Source organism: Salarias fasciatus, chromosome 4, assembly GCF_902148845.1.
Source record: "Salarias fasciatus chromosome 4, fSalaFa1.1, whole genome shotgun sequence".
Classification (NCBI taxonomy): domain Eukaryota; kingdom Metazoa; phylum Chordata; class Actinopteri; order Blenniiformes; family Blenniidae; genus Salarias; species Salarias fasciatus.
In genome coordinates, this window is record NC_043748.1 from 9,308,357 (window position 1) to 9,329,021 (window position 20,665).

The 20,665-nt window shown below is 41.2% G+C and overlaps 3 protein-coding genes across 4 annotated transcripts; 2 read left to right on the forward strand and 1 right to left on the reverse strand.

The window, feature by feature from the left end:
- The first annotated feature begins 266 nt into the window (after positions 1-266).
- On the forward strand, positions 267-1,665 carry LOC115387755 (ras-related protein Rap-1b-like). Its single transcript, XM_030090600.1, has one exon. The coding sequence runs from the start codon at positions 296-298 to the stop codon at positions 1,028-1,030; it is 735 nt and encodes a 244-aa protein (XP_029946460.1). The 5' UTR covers positions 267-295; the 3' UTR covers positions 1,031-1,665.
- Positions 1,666-3,907: 2,242 nt separating this feature from the next.
- Positions 3,908-12,557, reverse strand: prpsap2 (phosphoribosyl pyrophosphate synthetase-associated protein 2). 2 transcript variants are annotated; one of them, XM_030090175.1, is made up of 11 exons: positions 12,164-12,557; positions 11,954-12,006; positions 11,043-11,109; positions 10,510-10,682; positions 10,290-10,405; positions 10,133-10,188; positions 9,806-9,951; positions 8,771-8,812; positions 6,093-6,163; positions 5,718-5,864; positions 3,908-5,629 (listed from the first exon to the last, which is right to left on the reverse strand). In XM_030090175.1, exons 1-11 carry the CDS (start codon positions 12,244-12,246, stop codon positions 5,471-5,473), a joined length of 1,113 nt encoding a protein of 370 aa, XP_029946035.1. In that variant the 5' UTR covers positions 12,247-12,557; the 3' UTR covers positions 3,908-5,470. The 2 variants fall into 2 exon arrangements, with proteins under 2 accessions (XP_029946035.1, XP_029946036.1); XM_030090176.1 differs by lacking the exon at positions 8,771-8,812.
- A 2,291-nt stretch (positions 12,558-14,848) lies between these two features.
- LOC115387184 (cytoglobin-1-like) lies at positions 14,849-20,191 on the forward strand. The gene is made up of 4 exons (XM_030089794.1): positions 14,849-14,963; positions 15,054-15,196; positions 18,299-18,530; positions 19,164-20,191. Exons 2-4 carry the CDS (start codon positions 15,054-15,056, stop codon positions 19,326-19,328), a joined length of 540 nt encoding a protein of 179 aa, XP_029945654.1. The 5' UTR covers positions 14,849-14,963; the 3' UTR covers positions 19,329-20,191.
- The last annotated feature ends 474 nt before the right edge of the window (positions 20,192-20,665 follow it).

Here is a 20,665-nt window from a genome sequence, read left to right on the forward strand (position 1 = left end):
GAGAGAGAGAGATGTGGATGAACAGTGAAAATGTTGAAAGACAAAAAAAAAAAAACCTGGTTAACCACATTTGTTCTTAGAGAATATCTTTTGTTTGCATTAGCAGTTGGTAAATGCTTTCTGCCAACGACTCTGTCACCTTTCTTCTCTCGCATTCAGCCTGGTCTGCATGCCTCTGATTGGCTGCAGGAAGTTGAAGGGAGACGCTGCCCTCCTCCGATTGGCCGTGAGCAGAAGGGGGAAGGTAATGTGTGTAAATAAATATAGACTAAAGCCTGGCTGGCATTACACTCGCATGCAACTCCTGTTCGGCACGCTTCCAACTCCATCACTCTGTCATTTCCCAGGGAAGGATCCACAGCCAAAGACTAACAAAAGGAAGAAGAAAGCAGAGAACAGCAGCATGTCTCTCGAGGTGAAGGAGAAGACAGAGGTGCGCTTAGTGTTTCTGGGAGCAGGAGGAGTGGGGAAGACAGCTCTCATCCAGCGTTTCCTCAAAGACACCTTTGAGCCAAAGCACCGGCGCACGGTGGAGGAGCTCCACAGGAAGGAGTACGAGGTGGGAGGTGTAAAAGTCACCATCAACATCATGGACACCAGTGGCAGCTACTCCTTCCCCGCCATGAGGAAGCTCTCCATCCAGAACAGTGATGCCTTTGCCCTGGTCTACGCTGTGGATGACCCCGGCTCCCTGGAGGCGGTCAGGAGTCTGCGAGAGGAAATCCTGGAGGTCAAAGAGGACAAGTACACCCCGATCGTGGTGATCGGGAACAAGATCGACCGCCAGGACGAGCGGCAGGTGTCCAGCGAAGACGTGCTGTCCACCGTGGAGCTGGACTGGAACCACAGCTTCCTGGAGTCCTCGGCCAAAGAGAACATCAACGTGCTGGAGGCATTCAGGGAGCTGCTGCAGCAGGCCAACCTGCCCAGCCGACTCAGCCCGGCGCTCTGCCGGAGGCGAGAGACCTTCCCCAAAGAGAGCAACAAGAGACCTCCCATGAACAAAACCAACAGCTGCCTCATCTCATAGTGAGGCAGGAAATACACTGAGAGGGAAATGCAGAAAAGAGACTGAGAAGTGCCTGCCGACGGGGACGGGACTGACAAAAAGAGACTGTGAAATGTGTTAAATGAATGCATCGGTCAACAGATATATTTCCTCGTTGCAGCTGGAGACAGATATGTTTCAAAACACATGGAAATGTTATAGTTATTCTGAATGTGGCGCAACTTACTGCTTCTTACAAACGCTTAACATAAGAGCTCACATTGTTTTGCACTTCCATTGTACTGTAGTTGTACATTGTAATTACTGTGTGCATTTACTGCGGGGGGGAAAAGGTCAACTTAAACGCAAAACAGCACTGCTTTTCTGCATTTGAGTGTTTCATGAATCATGTGGACAACTTAGGAGAAACTTAACAAAGAAACTTGATATTCTGGGTCATCAAGCAAGTGTGTTTTCAGTGTGAATCTGAAGTGCTGGATTAACAGACTTCATCTGGCAGGGTGTTTCCATCGCTGTTAAATATGCAGATTTTCATCAGACCGTATTTTTGAGTATCTATATGGTATTTTCTTGCAACTGTAAAGTTACAAAACTCAACGTGATGTTCTTCACCACAACACAAAAGATGAATAAAGCATTTTTTTCTATGTTATGAACATGAATTTTGAGTTTTTTGGACTTTCTCCCCTCTTCTCTTCTGCTGATTTTTCTGGATGAATAAAACTGAAGTCAGTGCACTTATGGTTACGATAAAGTGCAAGAAGTTACAAAACCCTTATCTTAGTTATCTCTTCTACTGAAATGCTTAATGAAGACAAAGCACTTAAAAACATAATTTTGTTCACAGAAAAAACTACTCGGAGAGATCTCGTGCAGTTGAGACAAGTCAAAACATGGTGCAAGATGTAATCTTGATCTTGAGTACAATGGAGATGTTTATCTTTTCAGTGGAGGATCAGATTCCTTATCGAGCTGCATTCTACTGATCGAACCAGACGAGTTAGTTTTAAGCTGTGAAGCGACCTAAATATTGTTAATACCTGCAGTGAAGTCCCTTGAAAGCAGTGTGGGTAGATTACCCTGCAAATATTGGGTTACAGGACTGACTGAGCAAAAAGCTAATTTAATGTGCTTTTGGTCGCATTGCCCCCTGGTGGTGAAGACGGTGAAGTGCACTGATTCAATGAAAGGGGGAAAAAAAACTTCACATTTTAATTCTTTATGGTCTGAACTATAACTTTGCACAGCAGTGAGGATCAAGTCTAAAGGTAATCGCCAACAATGCAACGTGACACTTTCAGTGACATTAGTGACACAAAGAGATGTATTATGTTTCCTCACGTGTTTGTTAGACATCCACATTGTTGACTTTTGGGCTTTGTTTCATTTGCAGACACGTGCAGGATCTGCAGGTTCACCTTCCAAACAAACTTTAGGAGCCTGACTGGAATCAGAGTCCAATAAAAGAACTCCCTCTGTAAATACAGATCAGAGGCTAAAATGACTCATGTGAATCTGGCGATGATGACCTTTCCAGCTGAGAGACTCCATTCGCATACCGGCAATATTCTCCCATCAGCCATACTATTATGACCACCTGTCCTGTAACTTGGCTTTCACAGAGCCATGACAAACAGTAGTTCACTGTGTCCACAGCAGAGTTATAAAAAAAATAAAAATACCGACAAGAGCTGCAGTTTTGGACATTCTCTCACAACGACACATAAACCTGGAGCCGAAAATATTCCACATATTAACAAGGGTCATGACATTATGCCTGATAGAGTATCAGATTATAATATTTTAAAAAATGCTGTTTACTTTCCAACGAACAGTCATACATGCCGTTGACATTCTGTGACTGCTGAAAAGGCCACGCACCCCTGAGAAATACGCAAAAAGGTGTGGTTCCTCTTTCCAAATGTACAAACAAGGTACATTGTTTCCCCAGAACGAGACAAGGAAGTGGCCTGCAATTATCAGATCTCCGCTTCCTCTTTATGCCCCGTTTAAACTGACATCTGCGATCAGATTGGCCAGTGACACACAAACCTTTTCAGGACATGGATGGAGACACAGAGGTAGATCTTCATTTTTTGGAAACACAGGTGGCGTACAAGCTTTTTATGCAGGTTGTCGTGAGCTCTTGGTAAAATTCTCCTCTGAACTACCCTAGAAAAAGTGGCGTAATGTGGAGATGTAGTTTAGAAGAACTAGTGGTGTAATCTATCAGTTGAAAGCGATGCCGAGGGTGAACAGTTTCTTTATGTCTCTGCTCCTAGACTTGGTCCAAGCTCCTCAGTGCTTCGCAGATACCTGAGAAGTTTCGAACAAGTTTAGGATCTCTGGCAGCAACATCAGGCGTTCCGTTTTCAGGACTGGCTCAGACCAGATCAGAAATTCCTGAGTCGATGAGATGAGGTGACGGCAGCCAGAGAGAGATCAAGTGTTTTTGCATGGAACGAATTCTGAAGGCATTAAAAAAAAAAAAAGAAAAAAAAATAAACTTCTGGCAGCAAATATCAAGATCCACAAATAAAACTTTGGAATATAGGATTCAAGTATTGATGCAAAATTCACAGACATTAAAACAAAACTTATGTAGTTGTAGAATTTTGTCTAGAAATAACCAGTTATCTCTGTTATGGACTGATAATACTTCCTCTACCCGGAGCCAGGTCGGTTCTTACGATGCAGCGAACACTCTTCATACAGGAAATGGTTTCAGGTTGTGGGATCCCACGCTGCACTTGCCTCACAGTGAGAAGACCACATGTTGGAGTCCAACTGGGCTAAATTACAGATCAAAGAATCCTTTTTTTGATTATTATTCAAGCACAATGGATCCAAACAGGAATTTCTATCAGCAGAAAAACAGATTGAATCAAAGGATTTGAAGAATATGGTTTTTATTGCAGTCTAAAACTAATAAATCTGACATTAAAGGAGCACAAATTGCATAAACACAAAGTCATTCACGCATATCGTCACGTTTGGCAGAGCCGAAGCACAAAAGGAGGCGACCGTTTTATTTTCATACACAGTTACAGACGCAGAGGAGCAAGACAGCGGGGGTGACGGCAACGAGAGAGCACTCAACACATCCAAGACATCCATGAAACGCGACAATTTCAGCTAAAAGCAACAGCATTTATATCCTGCCGGGTTCCCATTTGACACCACTGTGCCCGTCTTCAGCTCCCCGGTGAAAACCTGACATCTGTGGCTGAACTGGACGGAAGACATTCACATCCTCGTTTCCATTAATGTGCAACATAAACAACCTCTTCCTAAGAAACAGGCAAATAATTGTGCATTGGCTGAAAGTATACTTCCCTGAGCAGAAAGCTCAAACAAACAAACAAACAAAAAAAAAAAAGAGAACAAAAAAATTAGGTTTTCCTTCGATCAACAAAAAGGTGCGAATGAATGGATTCTACCAGTTCCTATAGCAGGACACTAAAGCCACCTGGAGATCGATGTCAACCCGTTCTACTGCCTCCACAGGTTTGATAATTTACTATAAGTAGTCCAGAAAACGGCCAAAAGCTCTGAAAGCATGGATCAATACTGGGATGAGAAACTCAAGCTGGTTGCTTTTTAATTGGACGTAAACTGGCTAAAACCTGCAGAGAGTCAAACAGAACTCTAAATTTTTGCATTACTATGTTGTGTTAAGGTAACAGAGTAACCATCTATCCTATACGTACAGGAAACAGCCTGCCTGTGACCTGAAGCAGCTGCACGCTACTTATTTTAACACTTTCCATAAAAGAATATTTTCTACTTCCACAGACGTTGGTCTGCACAGTGGAGCTAGAAAAAAAATAAAACAAAAACAAGTATATTATGATGTAAACAACTCAATTTCAGACCCAAGTTTTAGGAAGTCTCTACTGAGGAACATATTAGACAAACTGATTGCTTAATAAATACAATATAAAACGTGTTTGTGCGGATACTGAACTTCTGAATTCAAATGGAACATTTGACATTCCTATAAAAGGTGAAAAAAAAAAAAAAAAGAAAGAAAAAAAAAAAGGGAGTTGCTGAGAAACTGGAGTTTTTGAAGCAACGTGCCTCTTCACATGCACAGAAAGGAATCACAATGCCCGAGCAGCTCTGAATAGAGTTTCGGGTAAAGCACGAACCAAACTCGTTATATATCTCCTTTTTTGCAGATTAAGTTCGGCCGTGAGGTTCGAGGTACTGCAGCATATTTTGTTCATTTAAGAGTCGGAGCGGCAAGACGAGGAATGAGTCGAAACCTCTTGTCATTTTCCATCTCCACACAAGACCTACGCGTTAACATCTTTTGTTCGAGGATAAATAGCACTGTTTAATTTACAGATATTTAGATCTTATTAAATTAAATCGGGATACATATAATTCTCACATCCACTCTACATTAAACATGACATGAAGAAGACACTGCGAGCCGAGGCGGCGCTCTGGCGCCGTCTAGTCGTCCACTGTGATGTTGCGGAACAGGTAAGCCATGGACTCGCCGTTGTGGATCCGGCGGATGGCCTCGGCCAGGATCATGCTGACGTCCACGGTCTTGATTTTCGGACACTGGAGCTTCTGGACTTCGTGAGGCACCGTGTTGGTCACCACCACCTGAGAATCCGGCGAACGGTGCTCAGACTTAGACTTATAAATACTGGGCAGAGGATGTTCCAGGAGAGACAGATTCTGGCGTTCTCACCTCGTCAATGGCGGACTCCTCAATGAGCCGCGGTGCGTCAGCGGACAACAGACCATGTGTGGCCATAATGTAGATCTTATAGGCGCCTCTCTCTTTCAGGATTTCTGCAGCTGCCACAAAATCTCCTACATCATCTATAATGTCATCCTGCAACAAGCAGAGAGACACAGTGAGCGGGTCGAGCAGCAGAGGCGCATCGCTTCTTTTGATCCCCGATGACTCAGTCTGCAATTTTTAGGTGGTTTGAGAAAACGCACAAAAGTAGCAAGTGTGACTACAAGTGAAAAATAAAGATCCATGTCTTCTCTGCACTCGGTCCTTGCTCCCTGCGCAGATGCTTAAATTGTACCCAGTGGATGCTGATAATCATCTTACCACTATGATGGCAATTCTTCCACCCACGTCTCCAACAACAGTAATGGGAGGCTTCTCCTTGGCCATCATTACTGAAAAGAAAGACAGCGCTGGTTACCTGTGGGAACACGCCTGGGAGGTTAAATTCACAACATTTCTCCTAATCAAGAACAAATCTCAGTAGATTGGGTAAAATGGGTTGAGAAAATTTTGCAATTGAGGAAAAGTTGCATTGAGCAAGTTTAATTGACTGGTGGTTACAAAACAGGAAAAGCTTGTAAGAATGCTACTATAAATATAACAAGCAATCGAAAGGCAGTGATGCTATTAAGACTTTTCCCCCCCATTCTACCCCGCCTACCCCGAAGAGATCGAGCTGAAACGCCAAACATAGTACAGAACATGCCATGCAGAGATCAAATGACCCAAGGTTTTTTTTTTTTTTTTTTTTTCTGCCCAGGATACCCAATCAGAAGACAATGTAGAGCTGCCCGGACACACACACAACCTCAGGTCCGGGCCGTGACGGGCATATGGCAGCAGTCTGCATATGAACCGGGGAAGCACCAGACGATCTTGTTTCACACGGGCAACAGTGGCAAGCACCGATGAGAGTTCCTTCATACACGCTTGCCAATGTTCTGGGGATCAGTCCTCAGTCGGGCATCAGTGCTGCCGGCAGCTACTTTTGCATGCACACAATAATCAAGGTCCATCTAGCAGCCACATTTACTTCAGTCATATTAGAACAGCTTCATGGTTCACTGTATCTACTGTAACGTGCCGACTATGCAGAATGCTTTCCAACCTGAAGAAACAAGTCGCTCCAATTATTCTGTTCCTGACTTCTAATGTCGTAACGTGAGGGCCTCCTGCCGGACTCATTCTTCCTCTAGTTTAAGTCAAATTTTAAACTATAAACGAGAAGCTGTTTTGACTATTAGTGTGCATGTAAATGTAGTCACGCAAAGGGTTTGAGGAAACGATCAACTGGTAGACAATCAGCCAGCCAAAGCCGATTGTGAAGGAGGAGAAGCAGAGAGAGGAGGAGCATGCCTTGCAGAGCACTTTGCTGAATACCGTGAGTCCCACAGCATCAGAAAACCTGCCGTGTTTTTTTCACTTTTTTTAAAGCTATTAACCAAAAACAGCAAAAGCCATGTTGGTAGCAAAAATACACACATTTCTCAAGAATACAGAGTTTATTCACGGCCTGTGGATGAACTGCACAACTGCTTGTTTGTCTTGAAAAATGTAATAATTTACATTACTTAGATCTCAATGACTCACAAAGAGTTAGTTAGCTTTAATGGTATGGCTGCACTCTGCCTTAAGTACATTATTACAATTATAAAAAATCTTTTATTTCCTTAATATGAACACATTGAAGTCCAGGCTGCATCAGTGAAAACATTTTGTGGCATTTTTTTTTTACCTCACTTATTGGTCATTAGCCCAAAACTAAGCCATAATACGAGACTGAGCTGCTTTTTGCTGTGATGTTTACTTAGGATGCGACGTCAAGAGTGCTAAAAGAGAGCCCAAATGGCATTTAATGCTCTGTTTAAACTGTATCCACACATCTTCTGTCACACTGTCGATAAATGCAACCTCACTTCCAGCTATCAAGTCTTGTGTTTTGCGTTCCTACGGCTGAGTGAGGGAAAGGGATTAAGATCTGAAAGCAGCATCAGATTTGAAGATGAAGCCTCGCTCCTCCTTTCCTTTAAAGGAAAAATTCATATTTAAATTCAAATTCAGAAATTATCCCATTTGGGATCAATTTACTTGTTGATTTCAGAGTCCAGAGCACGTCGGATTTCTTTCTCTACTAATAAACACATAAGTCACAGTAATGGCAAGCCTGGGTAAAACAAACGAACAACAAAAAAAAAAAAATACTGACCATTAAAGACAAAAATCTAATTCTTTTTATAATATATTTTAGTGTGACTTCAAGCAAATAAAGCCAAACAAGTCAGAGTTCTGTTAAACAGTTTCTGCCAGTAAACTAACACCAGGTCTAATAAAACAATAAATATCACTGCAGGTAAAATTATTTCTGCTTCACCACTGAAACAGCCACTTCCATTTGGAACGTTTCTCCTTCTACTGACTAGAAGTCAAGTTTCAGAAGCATGCGTGATTACTCTGATTCATGCAGATACGACCAAATGTTAATCAGGTTTTTGAGAGCGGGTTAAATAATGGGTGCACCATGTGTTGATTGGCAAGATGAGTCCAGAGATTTAACTCAAGAAATTTAACACAACGAAAAAAAAAAGAAAGAAAGGTTTGCCATGGTTTTGGTTTGATTTATGGAACTTAAAAAATAAATAAATAAATTCAGAACACAACAAAACAAAGAGAGGTTTGGCCATCTTGTAGAACGGGCTGTCTGGAATCGTAGAAAAGGTGCAGTCGACATGGAGGCTGGTAATTTCAAGTCAAACATGCCATGCAAATCTTGTGGAGCAGAGTCGCTGATTTGTTTTCAAGTAGCGTTTTTTTTTTTTTTTTTTTCCCCCAATGCATTAGATGAAAAGCCATAATTTTCTCACAGGCTCCCCCTCCTGAATCCAGACTGTATTTTCACAAGATGCATCACAAACCCTTTCATCTACACATGCACGAATTGAGGAACCGTTTGAAGAGGAATCATTTCAGAGTCAGATGTAAATTAATTTTTACGGTCGTACTTGGAAGCTCTATGCCGGGGAACGGAGCTTGTTGTTTGCCTGCTATTGTCAACAAATAAACACCACATTAACACAAAGGCACAAATATCTGACATGACAAACACATGATTCCAAGACTTGGAAAATCCTCTCCCAGAAATCTGGGGAATTACACTGACGACAACAAAATTGTGAACTTTTTTTTTTTTTTTTTTGAGATTGCAAATCTAAAGGAGGATTTTTAAGTCAAGGTTTAGAGTTAACACAGGCAAAAATAGAGTTTTATGGTTTGTCGGTGGTTGTTTCGTTGTTTAAACTTGAATAATGAGGTCAGTGCTGAATGCAAATAAGGAGTCATTTGCCAATGACACACAATTTCTGGCTTTTAAAGTTGTCTTACCGGGATCCAACACTGGAAATATTGTAAAAGCTGTATGCCACAGTCACATCAGTTATCATTTACAAGGAAAAATTCTAAACAGCGTGCTACGGAACAAGCATGGGAGTGCGCTTCGAGATTATTCAGTGGTCCACTCTCTGTCGGTTAGGCTTCCCGAGGATGCAGCATGAGTAGAAGTTGTGTATCTGTGGAATCAAATCATGCAGTAACACAAAAATCTACTTCTCGAGGGTATGGTGGATGGCATGAGTGAAAAACGGCAGAATCGTCAGCTCAGAGAGAGAGGTTAGCACAAATAGGAGCTGGATTAGTCTGTTGGCTGGAGTACCGGTTGTTTTCACAGCAAACACTTTAACATATCGCAGCAAGGAAAGCCGTGGCGGATCGGGGGGGGGCGGGCAGTTAGCTGTTGTGCACAAACGGAGCTTTCCCTGCTCTGACGGGTCAAACTGTCTGCTGTGAAAATGCCTGTTAATTTATGAATACAGTGAGGTGTGGACATTTTTACATTAAACAGCTTAAATATGAAATTATGATACTTGGAAAGTAAAATATTTTTTTGTGTGCGCTCAATCAATATTTATTCATCAAACCAAGAACTTATTTAAAAAAAATAAATAAATAAAATAAAGCATCTTAAAGATGAGAGTTCTTACGGGGTAGCTCCAGCCCGGTGTGTCCGGTGGTGTTGCGTACACACGGCGGGGAGTGTCTTCCGTCGGCCATGTCGGACTCTGAACACTGAGCCTCGCCGTGAATGACAGCCAGTCCCAGACGGAGCCTTTCTGCATACGACTGAGCCCTAAAAAGAAAGGAAAGAGGAACTAAAAGTCAAAATGCAGTCATGACACTGGCGGAAATGCTTAATACATAAGTTCCCCTCATGTACACAGAGAAATTCGTCAAAACATAAACTATTAATTTGATAACAAATCTTCCAGAAAATAGAGAATGTGCATGTAGAGTTTTTAATCAGAAAATACCTTTTGGCAGCAGCAGGTGACTTTGCCACAATTATTGCATTTCTATAATCAGGAATCTGTCAGAGTGAAGGGAAACAGATGTCACTCCGTGTACCGGGCTGATTAATGCACTCTGTTTGCACGGAGTTGCCAGCAGGCACTGGAATGGCGTCATCACCTCTTCTTGGATGTACTGGATCAAAAACGGGGAGGCTCGCAGGTTATCCACTGGGAAGCTGAAGAAGCCCTGGATCTCCTTCTGATGCAAGTCCATGGTGATGATGTGCGTTAAGCCTTCAGAGCACAGAGCAGATGGAACTTAAAACTTAAAAAAAAAAAAAGAAAAAAAAAGACATGTCTAGCATTCTGTATCTAGAGGTTTATTTTGCTGCTCATACCTGCTTTTGCTAACATTGAGGCTAACAGCTTGCACACGATGGAGCCCCTCTTTCTCATCTTGCACTGCTTGCTGTAGGGAAAGTACGGGATGACTCCGATGATGTTCTTGGCACAGGATGTCTTGAGGGCGTAGGCCATAACGAGCAGCTCCATGATGGCTGTGTTGACATCTCTGGCCGTAGCGGAAAACAACGAATGAATGACGTGTTAAGAGATGATTGAAAGCACAGCGGCCGGCGGAGCCACAAAGTCTGGTTCAGGATGTTTTTACCTGGCATTGACAGGTTACCTCACCCCAATAAACTTTGCCTATTTTTTTCTTCCTGGCACGCTGAGCACTCACTCGTGTTATTTCCTAGATTTTGTCTATATAGAGTTGAGATAGTTTGCTTCAAGGAAATCGTATTTCTATGGAACATTGTTTCTATTACAAAGTTACAATGAAAGTCACTGAAGACAGATTGAATAATATATTAAATTAATTTTTCATATTCCTTTTGATTGAAAAATTGCTACGTTTTTTTGGACTCACCTTGGTATAGTCTGGATGATGAAGATAGTCTGTCCCCGAACCGACTCCTTTACATCCACTCTTGTTTCTGCAAACAGAAACAAGATCAGATCGTTGTATTTTCTGTCCATTTAAACGATAACTAATTAAAAACTAAGCACTACTTTTGTTCCCTTAAGTATTTTTCATTCATTTGCTTCATTTCTGTGCTCCTCTGGTCTCTGTAGTCAAGTTCAGTTCATCACATTGTGATGAGACGCCACAAGAAGCACACATGTTCTTGGAGAAGCTGAAGTTTTCTCAGGTTGTGTCTTGCCATCGCTGGAGGTGGTAGAGCGATGCCAAATCGACTACGTAGCTACATTTTCAGCTTTATGGGATCAGAACTGATGGATGAGTTGTTGCTGATGAGTGTACACTGACAGACTTTGAAAGTTTGCCATTTTAAGCCGATAAATAAAAACAAACAAAAAATGTTTTTGTTTTTTTTTCACATTTGGTGTGCTTTACACCACTGCATCCAATGCTGTGTATTGCAAAGTATTATTAAGTTCTTGGATTCACAGAAACCCTCCATGAAGCTTTATACACACTGTTCTTGAGCTAATCTGAAGATCATATGAAGTTTGGACTTATTGCATACAGTAATTTGATACAGTGCATCAAACAAACTGCTTTTTCATGGTAGTCAGAGACATGAATTTGTTAATAAGGCATAAAGACTGGTGTGTGTACATTATGCATAGATTTATTTACTGTGTATGTGTGCATAGACAAATTCATATTGGTGTAGATAAGATTTTTTTTCTTCTCTTGTATGTGTTTATATTTTGTTTCATACCATGATTTTGACACTTCTGGAACGGACTGATGCTAAAACTTGTTTTACATAATATTAAATGAGACATTTAAATCTAAAGTATCCTGCTCACCTCTGTTAGATTCTTGAAAAACTACAGATTTTCCCAATTCAACTCCCAGTCGCCTGTAAGAGAAAACAAGGTGAGATATTTCCTTCTATCTATATTCTCATAAACAGAAAACTGCTGAGCTAAAAGTCTGAATGTTTTCATGAGATAGAACTTCCAGACTGACACATCAGCACACTTTCCTCTGTAATCCTGAAGGTCTCAATCACTTACTCTGTTATCTTCTTGGCCAGTTCTGTGCATGCTGCGGAGGAGTTTGCAGAAAACACGCGGTAACCACTTTTCGGGACATTCATTCTGGTCTTTTTATCAAAGTTTAGCTTATTATGACAGATAACGGATTGTTATTTGTAACGATCACAGCGTTCACTAACGATGACTCTTACCGCGACGACACTAGCAGCCTAGCTAGCTAGCAGCAGCCGCACACTAGCCTGCTCCGTGAGCTGCTGGACACGAATTAACCATCAGCGTCAGGCATAAACTTTCTTGAAAGCCAGTTACAACGCAGAAACTTGACAGTTTCCGTGAGTTTAAATAGTAATAACGCTGCTGTTAACGGTAACAACCCGGTGGATGTTCTCTGAAAGACCGCTGCAGCCTGAAGTACGGGAGCCCCAGAGGGTCAAACCGGACCAGCGGCTGCGCTTGTCAAAGCATCAGTCAACCACTAAACATGTGGATGCACATCAAATTCTATTTAAACGTCGATGGAATCCATTCACAGATGCAAAAATATTCATAAGATATCCAGGAAGGAAAGGAAGTACTCATCTTTATTAAAGGTAAAAGTTTTCATGTTGCTTTGCGTGTAAAGCACGTTTTACTAAAGCCCTATTTAATCTTGAGTGGTAAAATAATGCCATAATAACCTTTAAATTTAAACTCTAAGGGGTTTCTTTGTCGTGGAGCAGGGTATAAGTGGTGGAAATTTCTTTATTTTCGCAAAACCAAACAATACCGAAATTTGATACAGTAGTAATTTTAATCTGAGGACTGAACTACAATGTAACTAATATCAATGTGTCAGTTATTTAATGATGATTTTAACAATCTTATCAGAGGTCGAATTATGTTTCTATTTTGTCGTATTCATTTCTATACGCTATTGTGGGATAGCTCTGTTTTTCTCTGTACTTTATGCGTCAACTTTTAATTTTAAATCAATTAATTATTCTTGAACTGCTTGAACAGCAAATTGTGTGCAGGTTTGTGCAGTTAGTACATCCATCCTATACACGATTCGCATGTAGGATTTACACACTCCACAGACTTGTTGTCCTGAACAACATGAAACAAGTGTTTTATTGTCTGTGAGCATCATGAGACACTTACTTGTCTCAGACAAGTTGTCTGCCATTGAATCATTTTGGAATTCGTCAATACATAGATGAGACACGTGAGATCAGATTGTTGTTTCTATAGACAAACTGCATCTGATGTAGCTGCTGTATTCTGGTTTCCACCATCCGGTTCTGACACATGGCACAGTTCACATGCAAGATTAATCATTAACTATTTCCACCAATAACTAACAAATGGTTCAATTTCATTCATTTCAAGGTGGACATCAATCTTGGGTAATTCCACAAGTATCCACTAGATGTCCTTATTTATTTACCATCCAAGAGTCACACCTCTGAGAATGTGGATTATTGAAATAAAATAAGCTCTTTGGTTTTACGAAGAGATGCTCTGAGAGAGGGTGTGGACCTCAGTGCTGACACAAGTAATTTAACAGAGTTTATAAACCATATCAAACTGTCTCTTGCACAACAAATGCAGATGTCTCACCTTGAATAACCTGCACTAACCGTTCTCATGACAAATATCCCCTAATGTGTCATTAACAGGGAGAAATGTTCAGTGTGATTTCTTAGTATTAACAATTTAGCGTCAACAATGTTACAGTCCTTTATAGATGGCATGTGAATACCTGGAAAAACCCTTGGACTGTTGTTAGGGAAAGCATCACATCAGCTAATTCAATATGATATTTGATACAACATGCTTATAAAGATTAAAGATGTGGAGTAAACATATTTGCTTCTCAACAACTTGAGTATGATTGGCCTACTATCAATGTTTAACTTGAGTTTGCACATTGCACCTCCAGAGTCAGAGAGTTACGACCTCCTCATTCTTCACGTATGTGGCGTTATCTGAGGTGGATTCTCTGCTCGTGTTTGCTCCCCTTTGACACCTGACACTTACATTCCAGGTAATCGGCCATGTTCACCCGCCCAGCTCACTTCTAAGCTGAGAGAATAATAAACCCAAGTTTTCTAAAGCTGTGACAGCTGAAGTGAGATAAGCCTTTCTACTAACAACGCCTCCCTCGACAAAGCTGTAAATGTATAATGTTGCAGTGAGACGTGTGGGTGTCTTTGAGGGTGTGTAATGTAATGAAAATTAAAAAATAGACTGAAAACATTCTGATATTGTCAGTAGCATAGAGCAAAACAAAAGGAATTGAAAGCTGCCCTATTTTCATTGGACATCTTGCTGTTCAAATCTGAAGCAAATGAATATTCATACATTTGCATGTGAAGGTCTTTGTGACAAATTCAATATCATCACAGATTAATCTCCTGGAATAGTCTGCAGTGATAACTCTCTGGAGGAAAAAGGTCAGAGTACGCTTCTTCATCTTATTTTGATACCATAATATCACACTGCGTTCACACGCATGGATGACATATCTTGTTTCCCGTATTGAGGATTTGTTTCCGATCTCATCATGTTTTCATCAAACACCACCTACAAAGGTGAGGTGGGCAGAGGGAGAAAGAGGGAGAGAGGGAGGGAGAGTGTAAAAGAGAGAGTACAGAGGCTCCTCCTCATTCGCTGCGTGTGTTTCTTGTGTTTTTTTTTTTTTTTTCCAGCCTGTTCTTCACTCACACTCTCGCTCAGCACAGATTCAGAGGTAGAGAGCAAAACATTCTCAGTGGGAAAAGGTGCAAAGGGGGAGACTGAATTTCTTACTCAAGAAATAGACACAAAGCAGATAAAGGTAGAAATTGTGTTTATTTTGGGGGAGGGGTACTCTCTCACCAGCCCTGCCTTCTGCATGTGCTCAGCTCGCTCCACACTGTGTTTCCAGATGGAGAGGATGCAGGGAGAGGGAGAGGTGGACCACCTGGAGCGACCAAGCCCACTGACTGACAAGGAGAGGGTGATGATCCAGGACTCCTGGGGAAAAGTGTACCAGAACTGTGATGATGCTGGGGTGGCCATATTAGTCAGGTATTTTTTTTCCCCTACAGTTCACTTCTTTCATGTTTGATATTTTCCATGCAGCCTCAACACAGACCTCGCCAGATATTCTACGTATTTTAAACAAACAGTGATGACAGAAATGACTTAAAGCCACAAATGAGAGCTGGACGGAGGAGGAGAAAAAAATGTTGTATTTGAACTGTTCACTGATGTATTACCTTTTGTAATAATTATGTATCATTTGCACGCAGCTTGTTTTGTTTTTATATCGATCTGTGTTTGCATGTTAGCAGTATGCTTGACGTTCTGATTTTCGTGATTACATCTCGCTCCTGTCTTTGCAACTTTGTTTACTTCATATCTGAGATGGTTGCATTTGCCTGCTGATGCTATCAAGTTACCTGCTCGCGCCAGACAGATGACTGATCCTTTACAACCTGATTCCTCTTGAAGGGAGTTTCCTCGTAAAACAACAAAACTTTAATGCGCTCATTCAATTTACTAATTTCTAGTACACATTGGCAAGCAAAGTCCATCATGTATTGGATATAAAATTCCCACCTCTCCCATTTTTATTGTATCCCCATTTATCAAATTGTAGAGGTGAAGGATAAACATTACAATCCATCAGTCTGGCATCTTTGGCTCTGAAAGAGTTCCCTCCCTTACACAGTGGCTCATGTTTTGAATGCTTTTATAGAGGGCCAAGAAACCTACAGCAGCGAGAATCACAGCTTGTTAGACCTGCACGTTGCCCTATTTTGATATTAAAACAACAGGTTACAGGATTCTCGACCGCAGTGCCATTCCAGATGTTTTATATTAATATTCCTCAGCCGTTTGATTTACTGTAAGACGTTATATGGACCTGCCGGAGAACTCCTGTTCCGAGAATACTCTGTCTTTCTTCCTTATTTATAACTCAAGAGGGGGAAATATGGAGCGAAAATAAAACATCTGCACGGTTTTGAAAGTGTGAAAGCTTTGACAGCCTTTCAACTGTGACCACATTCTGTGCGTGACGCAGCACGCCTGTTTAATCCCTTCTGATTGCATGAAGGGAAAGTTGACAGCGAGGGCATTATTGCGTTCCTGCAGTAAACACTGGCTCTCAAGAAATTAATGTTTTTACTGACCGATGATACTCGTGATATAGATAGAGCACTTTATAATCTGTAGCTCACTCTTTCTCCCTCCAAAAAAACGAAGCTGCTGTAAGACACTAAATCTGACGCCTGATTTTTACTCTCATTCCATCACTATAACCCGATGACCTGCAGCAGTCTGAGGAATGAAGGTTATTGATAACCATGACCCCAGGAAATTCTCCTACCTGACAGCCAGCGTCCGTCCTTCACACTACCTGTCTCTAAGTTGCACAGATAAGATCCATTGTAGCCCGTCGCTGTGCTCTGTCTCTAAAATTAGAAACTTTCTTTTAATTCAGCTTTTCAGTCATTCTTGAAAAAAAGATAAGGAAGGAATAAGCATCCAGTGACCATATGAAATACTAATGAGGCTATTTATATGCAACCACAGGTCATGCAATTACAAGACAGAAAGATTAAACACCGTGGTTCCTCATTAGTTTGCACTGGAACTCTGGCACTTGCAGAAACCTTCAGCTGAATACATGGAGACGCCACCGTCTATCCTCCTCCCTTTTCTGACATTAAAATAACATTCAAATATCTAACCATATGCTTCAGACCAAACAGAAAAAAAAAACATATAAATATATTTGCTTTCTCTTTTGTGTGAACTGCTGCTAAGACAGGAGGAGATGGGACATCTTGATTTTGCATCCAGCAACCAGATGCATTGGCCCTCTTCCCAGACTGTGGGAGTGGGTTAGTTTATAGGTTCTTCTTTGCTAATTCACGACGGTACCTCTGAGGGTCAAGCAGGCGTCCATATCAAAGGCAAACTCTTTGAATTTACTGTTTGTTCTTGGAAAGATCGCAGCTTCGGGATAAACAGGGATATCAGATTATAAACATGAAAAACTGAACAAAAATGTGAAAAATTTCATCTTCATAGCAACAAAAACATCAAACATGGGGTGTCTGCAGGATGAAACAAAAGGAACGTGCACAGGAGGGAGCAAGTGACATTCAAGTTTGAGTATTACCTGCTCAGACTTGTGCATTTATCTGAATCACCTCGGGACTGCGGAGATGCATTTGTCCATGTCACGAGTGTAGATTCAATCACACTTTAAAGCTCACAAGTTCACACAGGGTGAAGGAAGGGGCGCTTGAGGTTAGACTGAAGAATAACTAAATCCAGATGCGGTGTTTTTTCCCCCAGTGTGTTGTTTAATATTGATTTTGAACCTGGGGTATGAGCAAAACAACAAAGCATCATGGGAAAAAGTTAAACAACTACAATGTATTTCATCAACATTTGAGAATTTCTCAAAAACTTAATTGAACAACTGTCAGATTATTAGAATATTAATTGATTCATGCAATACTTAATTCAGAAGATATGCTGAGTTGCAAAGATGTTATCCAGCCATTACAGTGGAAAGTACAGAGAAAACATTACGTGGAAAAACAGTCAATACATGCATTTATCAAAGCCTGAGCGGAAACAGTTATGAAACAGTGTCTCTGCACAGTACCAGGAATTAGATCAAGCTGCAGGAGATTCTGCAAGTCTCCCCGTATTTCTACTGTGTTGCATTGTTTGGATTTCTCAAATTTATGAACTATGTGATCTCAATTTGAACCTATTCAGCTTTAGAATATGTAAAGTTACAACTGTTTGACATAAATATACACAACCAGAACTTTTATCTCTTTAGCACATACATTTATTCAATCATTTTCCCTAATTAGTTCTCTATACTTGGATGCTTTCCTCGCACGTTCTGTCTTTTTTTTTTTCTTTTCAGTTTTATTGAATTTATACCAGACAGCAACAGTTCAGAGCAAACATTTAAAGAGAAAACATGCAGCACTCTTGTGCGAGTGCGAGTGTTTACTTATGGTATCTTGCCAGCTTGAAAAATGAACGTGGGTTTGCAGGATCAAGCTGACTGAAGGGAGCGCGATGAGAATAGTGCAGCTCCGGTAGCTGCACATGCATCTCTCATTTGACTCTCCAAACTCTGCTTCTTTGCAGGCTGTTTGTGAACTTCCCCTCCTCCAAGCAGTACTTCAGCCAGTTCAAGCACATCGAGGACCAGGAGGAGCTGGAGAAGAGCCCCCAGCTCAGGAAACACGCTCGCAGAGTCATGAATGCCATCAACACGGTGGTGGAGAGTCTGGAGAACTCGGAGAAGACGACCTCTGTGCTGCAGGTGGTTGGCAAGGCCCATGCGCTCCGACACAAGGTGGAGCCTGTGTACTTTAAGGTAAAATCTATCTCATGAGCCTTGAAAGATGAATATGGTTTAAATTAGTTGATTCTGTTATATTCGTTCACTTTCTCGATGTAACTGTTCCACATAGATGAAGCATACATTGGATGTTCTTCTTGCGTCTTTGTTGGTTTTCTATTGTGATTCCCAGCTGCATGTAAAACTGAACTTTCCCCTCCAGCCACACACTTTCCTTGTCTGAAAAAGTGGGCATTTTTATTTTGTACTGTTTTAAAAAAAGCATATTGATATCACGGGGCAACTGGCCAAGTGTTACATTCAACATTTATCTCTCCTGCCACCTTTACTGTTTTTCAAGTCCAGTATTCAGTGAGTGGCACCTTTTTACGTTGAGAAAATCAGAACTGAGCAGTGTGTAGTTGCGAGCCTGTTGAACCGAGAGGAAACGACCAGTTGCACACTATGAATCGGTTAATGCGACCAATTAAACCGTAAACAGATTCATTCATAGTTACCTTTTTCCTGACGCTCCTGCATGCCTCAGTCCTGACAAATGAAGTGTGAAAAATATTAATGGCAGGTCTGCCATCAATCTTCTGAGTCAACAGCATTCCTAAAATGTGTGTGAAGTTTTACAGATGTGCATTTGTTTCTCGTTGCACTCAGATTCTGAACGGCGTGATTCTGGAAGTCCTGGCCGAGGCGTTTTCAGAAGTCATGACTGCAGAGGTGGCGGCGGCATGGACCAAACTCTTTGCTTCACTCTACTGCACTATCACAGCTGTCTATGAGGAACTAGGCTGGAAAAAGCATTCAACCTCGACCGGCTAAAGCTTTTCAGCTTGGACCAGGCACAAAGGGACTGCTCTCATTCTTGGGCTGTGGCTTCACAAGATGGGGAAAAAAAAAAGTGACATATAATCTGGGAATTCAGTTTGGTGGAATTTATTATAATTGGGGGCTAAACTGTATTATAAACTATAATAGGCGCGAGCGTGTGTGTGTGAATGCGTGCGTGCGTACATGCGTGCGTGCGTGCGTGTGTGTGTCCTGATTTTACTCTTTGTTGGGTTCTGGCCTAACCAACAATTGCAGAAATATAGAACCTGAGAGTGTTTATGTGCTTTATAAGAGCGAACAAGGGTTTTCAGAGCAAACTTATGACTATGTTAAAGTTAGGATTAGTGTCAGAGTTAGGAATTTATGTCAAGGTCAAGGTGAAGGGGCCAGGCCATACATTATGTCAACGTCTGAGCCCCCACACACATCTACAAATAATGTAGTGCAAACATGTGGGTTCATGAATGAGTGCAAGAAAGGGAAATTTAAAGCTGCTCTCCTTGTGTTGCTCTCTTGTAAAATATCATGCATAAACAATTTGAAGGAGAGTGCAAAGAGAGAGGAAACGCAAACAGACCCGAGGTCACATTTGACTTGGATGTGCCTTCTAATGAATGTGTATATCTAGATACTGAAATGTAAACACTATTCTTTGTAAACATTATGATGCTTTTCTGATGTTTTCTCCTATCATTACATAGCCACCTGTGTCCACTTTATTAGAAAAGCATAAATACTAAGACATTTTTACATTTTTAATGAGTAATTGTGACGATTGTAGATTTTTTTTCATGATAAATCACATTTATATCTGTAACAGACAATACTTTAAAATAAATATACAGAGAAATGCCTCAGACGTCTCGCCACAGTGTTAAATTCTTCAAAACTTGGACTGCTCTAATCGGATTCCCCTTTACTTAGAGACGTGTCAACAACAGTGCACCTTTCTCTTCTTTTCCTTGGCCTACTGCTCCCTTATTCTCTGCTTGAGTCAGCAGTGCTAAGTATAAGTGGCTTAGCTGCTGACGGTCCCTATTTATACCAGCATTTATCCCACTATGCGCTCTCTTTTTTCCTAATAAAAAGTAGAAACACTGCACTCCGATGCCTGCAGGGATGTCATTAGAGGTGGTATATTTAGAACCAACTTCCATGTTATTGACCAAAGTTGTAGCATTTGTTAGAGAGAGTTTGAGCACAATTGGTAAAATCTATTTGTGTTGCACATGACTAATATATGATAATCCTTAAATCCACGGTCTGAAGGTGCCACAGCCTCACTCATAATGGCTTTTCCCCATCAATAAAAGGCAATGAGAGGTTGA

Excerpts from the sequence above, each read along its gene's own strand:
- LOC115387755 (XM_030090600.1), top strand. The coding sequence starts at position 296 with ATGCAACTCCTGTTCGGCACGCTTCCAACTCCATCACTCTGTCATTTC.
- prpsap2 (XM_030090175.1), bottom strand. The coding sequence starts at position 12,246 with ATGAATGTCCCGAAAAGTGGTTACCGCGTGTTTTCTGCAAACTCCTCC. Across the intron at positions 12,007-12,163 it reads CTGGCCAAGAAGATAACAGA|GCGACTGGGAGTTGAATTGG; the intron begins GTAAGTGATTGA and ends TTTCTCTTACAG. Across the intron at positions 9,952-10,132 it reads TCACCTGCTGCTGCCAAAAG|GGCTCAGTCGTATGCAGAAA; the intron begins GTATTTTCTGAT and ends CTTTCTTTTTAG.
- LOC115387184 (XM_030089794.1), top strand. The coding sequence starts at position 15,054 with ATGGAGAGGATGCAGGGAGAGGGAGAGGTGGACCACCTGGAGCGACCA. Across the intron at positions 15,197-18,298 it reads GGGGTGGCCATATTAGTCAG|GCTGTTTGTGAACTTCCCCT; the intron begins GTATTTTTTTTC and ends GCTTCTTTGCAG. Across the intron at positions 18,531-19,163 it reads TGGAGCCTGTGTACTTTAAG|ATTCTGAACGGCGTGATTCT; the intron begins GTAAAATCTATC and ends CGTTGCACTCAG.